General features: G+C 36.7%; 1 protein-coding gene across 1 annotated transcript; it reads left to right on the top strand.

Moving 5' to 3' along the window:
- Positions 1–5,396: 5,396 nt before the first annotated feature.
- Positions 5,397–7,827, top strand: LOC119367069 (S-norcoclaurine synthase 1-like). The gene is made up of 4 exons (XM_037632696.1): positions 5,397–5,687; positions 6,183–6,430; positions 7,054–7,375; positions 7,582–7,827. Exons 1-4 carry the CDS (start codon positions 5,397–5,399, stop codon positions 7,825–7,827), a joined length of 1,107 nt encoding a protein of 368 aa, XP_037488593.1.
- Positions 7,828–9,259: the final 1,432 nt, after the last annotated feature.

The following is a 9,259-nucleotide window of genomic DNA, read 5'->3' as shown; positions in this document are numbered from 1 at the left end:
GTTGTAGTGATCTTCGCAACGAGTACTCCTCAACTAGTGATTTCGGCATACATGTTCCACGATGGCACATATGATGTGTTCTCCATTCAGGCCTAGTCACTCGGGAGTGGCTGTATCTCGCCTGCTGCGATACACAAGCATGTCTCGTCTCAAGGACAGCAGCAATAGGCGGCCATCGCAGGAGGAGTGCTGTTTCCCTAGCGCATATTTTTCTAGTACTTTTGTTTATATTTTCTGTAAAGGAAACTTATTTTCTTTAAACTTCAAAAATATAATCACTCTTTAAAAAATCACGTAATATAAAAATATGCACAATTTTTTAAAATATTGAAAGCATTAACAAAGTGTTCTTCACATTTAAAAATACGCGTATTTCAAATATATGGTTGTTGCATTTTAAGTTACAACAATGTAAATCAAATGTTCACACAATATAGAAAACTGTTTGTTTCATTAAAAATATGTTTATGCAATGTAAAAAAACTGTCTGTGTGCTTAAAATGATGTTTTGTACCATTCATAATTTTTGTTGTGACACTTTCAAAATATTTATACAATGTAAAAATATGTATGCATAGTTTTTTGTACAAAATGTGTTTTTTACGATTAAGAAAAATCTTCATAATATTTTTTACTTTTTTGCAAAAACATAAAAAAATTCACATAAGGATGAATAATTTTACCATTTAAAAATGTTAAGAGATGTAAATAAATATTTATAGAAAGTAAAAAATGTTTGCATGGTTAAAAAAATGGATTTTTTATTAGTTTTGCCACTAGTTGTGTCACACTAGTCAATTTTACCAGTACAAGGTTAAATTACTCAAAAATGTCCTTCTGCCGTTAACCGTATGGCGTATGCACTAAAATGCCACTCCACACTGCCATTGACATGGTTGAAGTGACCAAAATACGCCTGTATTCACTTTTTTAGCGCTCCCTTATAACCTGTGGGTCCTAGTTGTTAGTACGCAGATAACTAAATTAGAAGAGAAACTCAGTTCACCTCAGTCAATGGCCTTTTAGTGGAGAGTAACAGTGCGAGTGGCATTTTTTTAACACAACTTAACAAAAAGATGACATTTTAAAACTGGGTAATGTGACACACAAGATTGACTAGTAGAACACCCATGCGTTGCCACCGGCCAACAAATGGATCTATCACGAGTCCGTCAACTTCAGCTCTTCGATCATTGTGTTATTACTCCAGATCCACCTGGTGTTCCCTCCAAATCTATCAAAATGTTGAGTCTTATCATCCCTTTTTTTTGCGGAAGAGTCTTATCGTCCCTAACACATGGACTAACAAATGAATACAAGCCACTTGGCTTCGACTCTATATTGCCAACCAACTCAATGTTCGCATATGTTTTCTTCTAGTTTGCCAAATTTTCATAGGCATTCCACCATCCCTAACTTTGAATATCTTCCAACATTCGTCATTCACTCCCTCCTAAAAGCTACGGGGAGTTAAGTTTTGGGAAAGGGATGGGTGTAAAATCCTTTAACTCCTCAAAATTTGAGTTGAATTTGGAGGTCTTTTGAGGACTTCAATTTTAGGGGAGGGCTATATATGCCCTTACAACTCATAGTATGTTTCCAAATTTTATCAATAAACCTTATGTCCAATCTCAGCAGATAACAGTTCAGTAATTTATTGTCGGGTCTCCTGTAATCTCTGCCCTCACACTATCTGCAACAAAGAAAGGATGAAAATAAAAGAAATTGAACCAAGCACAATTGATATTGCAACAAAACTACAAGTTTCCACAACCAGTTTTTGGGATTGCACATATCAAATATAATGCACCTTTTTAAAGCTTCGGCAAATTTATGAGATGGTCCTGATATACCACATAGAGTCTCTCTTAAGTTTTTACATCGAGTCATCTATACTATCTACTTTAGTGATCAGTAAGATTGCATTTTAATTAACAAACAGTGATTACATTTATATGCCTCTAATCCAGCAAAGAAAATATTGCCAAAACAAATATGGAATTTTCCAAAAATTACAACACATAAAAAATATATATTCTAAGGCTACTTTTAGCTAAAGCAGTTGGCAGCTGTACTAGTCAAGCAATCTTAATTAGTTCTCACTTTTCACCGGCACATACATCCATCCTCAGATCCGTGCAGTATGTAGTGAGGCAAATAGAAGCATGTTCAATACATATATTATATTTTGTACTATTCATAAATTGTTTGTGACATTTAAAAATATATTTATACAATGAAACAATGTTTACATAGTTTTTTTAAATGTTCATGACATTTATAAAAATGTTTACACGTTTCAAAAAAATGTCCATGACATTTTCAAAAACAATCACAATGTAGAAAAACTAATGTAGTTTGATTAAGAATCTTTCACCATTCAAAAAATATATTCAATATTTATTCAATACCATTTATCATTTATTATATGGAAATGTTCCAAAAATGTTTTTGAAAAATTTCCAACATAAATCCAAAAAATATTACACGTGTATGCATAACAACATGTATTGAAAAGTCGACATGTATTATGAAAATAAAAGAAATATAAAACCAAAGAAAACTTGTAAAGACCGCAGAAGAAAAAAGAGAAATGGAAGAAAAATAAAATATAGAATTAAAATACAAATAAAATTAGAGACCCCTAGCAGAAAAAAAAGTAAAAAAAAAGAGAAAACAATAACACCAGAGGGAAGTGCACCAAACAAAAAAAAAACAGCACGCAAAAGAAGAACGAAATTTTTTAGAGCACGTGGAAAACCCGCAATCTCGGCAGGCCCAGTCATGGGATAGCTGAAGGCGCGACAGACTCCTGTCAATATAGTCCTGGTGGTGACTCGCATTGGTACAGTATAAAGCTGAAATCACTAACTAAAGAGTACTCATTGCAAAGATCACTCCCACCTTTCACTTGTCGCAACCTGAGAGTTTTTTCCTTTTTTCATATATCCGTCTATTCAAAACGTTTTATCTCTTAAATTGTGCGTCCAAATCTCAAACCGTTTTCACCGTTGGATTCCTCGCGTCGAGATATTCAAAGGTAGACCCCATGTTGATAGTTTTTGATGAATTTTTTGTCACGAAAAAACCGGACAAAAAAACCAAACCAGGAGCACGTTTTTTTCCTTTCTGAAAGAGGCACGCCGTGCCTCTCGCGAAATCACAACCGTGCATCTCAAGGAAGCAAAACCATGCCTCTCGTGAAAGGAAAAACAAGAAGAAAATATATATATATATATATATATATATATATATATATATATATATATATATATATATATATATATATATAGGGTCGCGCTATTCGTCACCCTGGTTGAGGAATAGTTATTCTTCACCCCCCTCTATTTTACCATCAATGCACCGTAATTTTACATTCCGTAAGTTTTGTCTTATTTCCGACGTAAAAAGAGACCGTAAAAAAATATATAATCGCCGTAAAAAATATTTTATGTTATGTGAAATTACAAACGTAAAAATATAGTCTAAAATACACATAAACTACAAATTTTCTTGTCTTATGACCTATATTTTTATTTTTATGTCAAATTTTACGTAGTGAATTAATAGGAATGTAACTATTTGAATTCTAAACGTAATTTAATTATGAAATGATCGTAAGATTATCTCGGGTGAAGAATAACTTATTATGCACCCTGGATGATGAATAGTAACTATATATAGGACAAATGTTTCCTACAAGCAGTGGTAGTTACCACCACTTACGTTTTGTATGTTGTATGTAGTATCTCTCGGAACCGAGAGTATGAACGTGTAGTATGTAGTATATAACAATGATTATGTAGTATATATACTAATTTTTAGGTAGTATGTACCATTTTTTGAGTATGCTCATTTTTACGTATAAATATGTATGTATTTTACAAATATAACAAAAACTATGAGCTCGTATGCAATTTTTTCATGTAACTTGTTTTGAAATATCTTAGATATAGTATATGAACATATTTAAAATAATAAAATAGTATATATAGTATCACATGGTAGTATATGAGACATGTGGGGTAACTACCACCGGGTGGTAGGATGGATTTTCCCTATATATATATATATATATATATATATATATATATATATATATATATATATATATATATATATATATATATTCGTTTCTGAGGAGGCACGATCGTGCCTCTCGCGAAAGCACAACCATGGCTCTCATGGAAGCAAAACCGTGCCTCTCTCGAAAGGAAAAATAACATAAAACATGGTTTTTTCATATCCGAGAGTGCCTCTCGCGAAAGAAAAACCGTGTCTCTCTCGGAAGAAAAAAAACAAAAAGCACATCTTTTTTTTCGTTTATGAGATGCACGGCCGTGCCTCTCGCGGAAAAAAATAAATAGAGAACACATTTTTTTTCGTTTCTGAGAGGCACGGCCGTGACTATTGCGGAAGCAAAACTGTGACTCTCGCGAAAGGAAAAAAATATTTTTCACGCAAAGAAAATTTTTGAAGAATTTTTTTTGGTCCAAAAATTAAGAAAGACAAGTGGAGAACCGAAGCGTCGAAAAAACCCGAAAAGAACGTTTAAAGAGCCGAAAACGCGTGCGAAAAATAAAAATAAAAAACAAAATCCGGAGGGAGCGTCCAGAGCGCGACACGTGTCGGGCGGCTGAGAGCGCGCAAAATGGCGCTGATCGTTGTGAGGCTTTCGAAAGAGCGCTCGTCAACTAGTTGCTCTCGTATAAAGCATCACTCGTCCAAAAAATAATAATAAAAAGTTAAGAGGTCTGATTCTCAAAAGTAAAAAAATGATGCCGAGAAGTCCAACCAGCTGTCGTTGAATTGCATGAACCCACTCTGAAACCACAGTGGTTGCATTGGCATGAGCACGCCCTGCTTGTGCGCCCCAGTGTCGTGCGCGCATGCTCCAAATGCGTTCGTCTGAAACTCTGAATTAAACGGGGCACACCTAGCCTAGTCATTTGCTCGCTCCAACTTCGCCCTCTGCCATTCACTTTGATGTTCCGAGCGTTCGGCGTGCAGACGTGGCCTCTACTAGTAGATTTCTGCTGCAGTTCGAAAGACTGTAAACAAGGCCGTTTAGAGTTGGAGGGGACACTGACGTCATGCATGTGGGGTGCAAAAGTATTCTATCCCCGTAAAATTCGGCTGTTAGCCGCCGGCCATGCTTTAGCATCGATCGGTGCGTCCAACTGCATGGACCGGAGAACCTCGAACGAGCCTCTCGAGGAATCATTCAGCTTGATCCAAGAAAAACGATTAGTCAGCAAGTTGCAAGCACTAACGATCTTATACTATAAGTAGACTGGACGGCTCAACGCCTGGTCAGATAAGCAAGCAGGCTAGCAGAGTAACTGGAGTAGAGTGTGCACTGTGCAGTGTAGTAGAGAAGCAGCTTGCTAGTGATCATGGAGGTGGAGGCGAGGAGTGTTGGCAGCAGCGCCAGCGAGGGCAGATGGTCGCAGTCTGGAACGTCGCTGCCCGTCAGGAACGTCCAGGCGCTGGCCGCGTCTGCCGGCGAGGTGGCGGTCGACGCGATGGAACGGTACATCCAGCCGGGCGTCGACGGGGACACGGTTCTCGCCGAGCACTCCGATGAGGTTCCGGTGATCGACCTCAGCAAGCTCCTGGACGCCGAGTCCGTGGAAGCGGAGGCCGCCAGGCTCAGATTTGCTTGTGAGGACTGGGGCTTCTTCCAGGTGCGGTCTCGTATTGACCAAGCAGTCTAAATTATTTAGTATGTCTGGTTGGTCTCTGAACACTTCTGGTGTTCTATTTATTTCCATTTTTAGAATTTATCACTATTACATTCTTTCAAATATTATGAATAACTTATAATGTTTAAGTTTTAAGTTATATTATTTACCATATATTAGATCTTCTATTCTGTTTATTTTTATAATTTTCTGACTTTCTTCCCTTGATTTTATTCTATATTTTTTCATTTTTATTATCTTATGTTTTTATTTTATTTCTATGTTTTGCTTATGGAGTTGTCACATGGATGAAATCGCCACCATTTTAGTGGTCACACAACTTTGATTGTGTTTGACTGTTTGTGGATTTGAAGTTTTCTAATTTCAACAGTATACTTAATTTTCTAGATATTTATTACTATATCCAGCCATTCCATTGCTAAAAACAGTAGTCCATGTGTAAAGCAAGACTACTTGTCTAACCTCTACAATCTATAGGTCGTAAATCATGGAATACCAATTGAGGTCATCGCGGGTATGAAGCATGACATTCAGAAGTTCTTTCAGCTGCCCCTCGAAGTTAAGAATGCATATGCGCAACGAGTGGGAGATCTTCAAGGTTATGGTCAAGCATTTGTTCTCTCGGATGATCAAAAGCTAGATTGGTCAGACATGTTTGGCCTCTTTTCGCAGCCACCTCAGGCCCGTGATATGAGTTACTGGCCAAACCAGCCTCCTAATTTCAGGTTAGTTTGTTTGTGTTTGGAACATCTTATATTTCTAGATGGATAATAAAGCTAGATTAAAACTATTTCCTTCTAATCAAATCATCAAATTAAGAAAATTATTTAAACATGTCCGACTCGAGAATTGAATCAAAATTGGATTTCTAAAAGTTCCGGTTTGTAACACGTAATCATTTGGTTAACGAAGAACATGCCAAATCTTTAAATGAACGGGACATGTTGCTTTCATTGCCATAATTTGCATGTTTGTGAGTGGGACATTTGGTTTAATTCAATGATTTCTTGATCAAACATATATGTTGAGCAATTTACTGAAATATGAAAAAGAGAGGAACTAATGACATTAAACTTTTCTACAAAATAAAATGAACTACTTTTCCAGGGTAATATTTTCGTATAAGTATCTATCAATTGATTTGATAGTGTTCATGGTGTGCCCAACAAAGTACAAGCATGCCAATGGCTAAACAAACAACAAAATGTGGTCTGCTTGTTCTATTTATACTTTACACTAGCAAATGATATCCCCTAAAAATTAATGCCAAGTGAGGTCACTAAAAGTTTGTAACTATTTAAATTTCTACAAATATCTAACAGTAACACATACATTTTTTTAATCCCAGGAATTCTATTGAAGAGTACTCTTCCGAGTTGATGAAACTCAGTCATTCTCTTGCCACCTTTATTGCCAAAACAATAGGTGTTGATCCTGAATTAATGGAAGACAAGCATGTGGGCCAGTTTCTGAGAATGAACTACTATCCTCCATGCACAACCACGCCTGAAAAGGTTTTAGGTTTCTCACCGCATTCCGATGGATCTTTTATAACTATCCTGCTAGAAGTGAATGCAGTTCAAGGCCTACAAATTAGAAGGCATGGCGCATGGATCCCAGTAAAACCACGGGGGGATGCATTATTGGTAAATGTGGGTGACTTCCTTGAGGTATGGTTTTAAACCTAATTTTGGATTCTGGGAATGAAACGCAAACAATTTAAAATTGAGAATGTTTTATTGACCCGAGTGATAATTGAGTAGTGTAGTGGGAGATGTTTCATAAACAGTATGAACATATTACACTAGTTTCAAACTACCTTATATAAGGGAGGAATTTCGTATTTTATTTAATTAAAATTAATCATTGGTTACAGATTATGACAAATGGGAAGTATAAGAGCATTGAGCACAGGGTCACCATAAATGCCCAGAAGGAGCGACTATCCATATCAGCATTTCAAGTTCCAAAGTACGATGGAATAATTTCACCAGTTTTGGGCAGTACCGAAGAGAAGGTGTTATACAAGACAATGAGAGTCGAAGAGTATGCAAGACTTTATTTGTCAAACAAACCAGATGGAAAGAGAACCCTTGATTATGCTAAGTTATCCCAAATATAAGGCTTATGTACTCTACTTCATTTACTAGATAATCTATCGTCAAATGAATTTTGATGCTTACTTTACTCTTTTGAGGGAAGTTTGATCCTCTATGTAATAACTAGATATATTTATCATCACTGAGACATTTGTTACTTCATTTAAATCTCCCCATTCGTTTTATCATAATATATATGTATTCTAAAATTCTTCTTCTACTACTTCAGTTCTGCTAGATGTCGCCGATGATTTTTCTTTTGAAGATTTGTTCATGATTATTTGCTTGCAAGTGAATCCCTTGAAATGAGAGGCACAACCATATGTAAGTCGACTAGTACTTCTAAACTTGTGTAGGCTAACTATTTGTTGGCATGGTATTTGAAAGATAACAAAATTAGCGTGAATTCAAACTTCAATCATTGCCATGAAAGAGGATTTCTTCCACCGTTATATACCCTGAATAGGTGATTTGCATTCATTGTGCTTTCCACCTCTGTTGTCCCCATGCTTGAGTCATAACTCACATCTTCCCTTGCTTGAGTCATTACTCACATCTTCATAAGTCATCTCCATTTTCTCGCATTTCAGAGATAAGCTGGCTATTTCTTTTCCAGGTGGATATTTTTATCATAGCAACATGGGAACTTTAGGATTTTGGGTATAAAAAATGGCTCCATCGTCTAGATATACATGTATATCCACCAATGAACATGACAATATGTTTTGAAATATACTTTACACATAATAAAAAACATGTATTTTTTGGGTATCGTGGCAACATGGGAAGTGTAAGATGACAAACGGTCCACACATCATTGATGGAGTTGCCCAGCTCATTTCAATCTCAATTATTATTTTGCCTCACCTTTTTAGAAATTTTGGTTTTTAAATGGAATTATAAAACTTCCAATAATTTAGTATAGGTTTGTGAATATCTTGGGAATTACTTTGCCTAGCCATCTGAAAGTTCGGGCTGTTTTTGCAACTTTCGGCCAATTTGGATAAAAGCTTCAAACCAATTAATAACATAGTTTGCACTAACCGATATTTCAACCATTCCGATCTCAACCCTTGTGCTGCTCCCCTGGGATGACTTGGGTGACGCCCTAAAAATCCCAATGTTACCACTTCTTTCCCATCATACTTGCTCCTGGAGAGAGCTTGCTTGTGTGGTTTCTGTGGATGGTTGCGGCAAGTCTCTCTCCTCATCCAGATCATGAGTGAGTGTGTGGAACAACCGTGCTTGTCGGTTAGGTGTTCCGAACACTGGCTGGTTCGATAACCATTTGACGATGGGAAGCGGTACCCTTGTGCTTCATCAAACAGATCTAGGGTGAATAGCTTGTGGTGGAGGCCACATGGTCGCGCATGATGAGGTAGATGGGGGACACGAGTGGCTTTGACTAGGGGCCTGGCCACTTTCCGCTGACATCAGGAGTTGGCTACTATTATA

This window comes from Triticum dicoccoides, chromosome 2B (assembly GCF_002162155.2).
Source record: "Triticum dicoccoides isolate Atlit2015 ecotype Zavitan chromosome 2B, WEW_v2.0, whole genome shotgun sequence".
NCBI classification, from domain to species: Eukaryota; Viridiplantae; Streptophyta; class Magnoliopsida; order Poales; family Poaceae; genus Triticum; species Triticum dicoccoides.
The sequence above is the reverse complement of the archived record's forward strand: the minus strand, read 5'-3'. Positions and strand labels throughout refer to the sequence as shown.

Bases quoted from the DNA above. Each gene is read 5' to 3' on its own strand.
- LOC119367069 (XM_037632696.1), top strand. From the start codon at position 5,397: ATGGAGGTGGAGGCGAGGAGTGTTGGCAGCAGCGCCAGCGAGGGCAGA. The intron at 5,688-6,182 runs GTGCGGTCTCGT...TACAATCTATAG, and splicing joins AGGACTGGGGCTTCTTCCAG to GTCGTAAATCATGGAATACC. The intron at 6,431-7,053 runs GTTAGTTTGTTT...TTTTAATCCCAG, and splicing joins AACCAGCCTCCTAATTTCAG to GAATTCTATTGAAGAGTACT.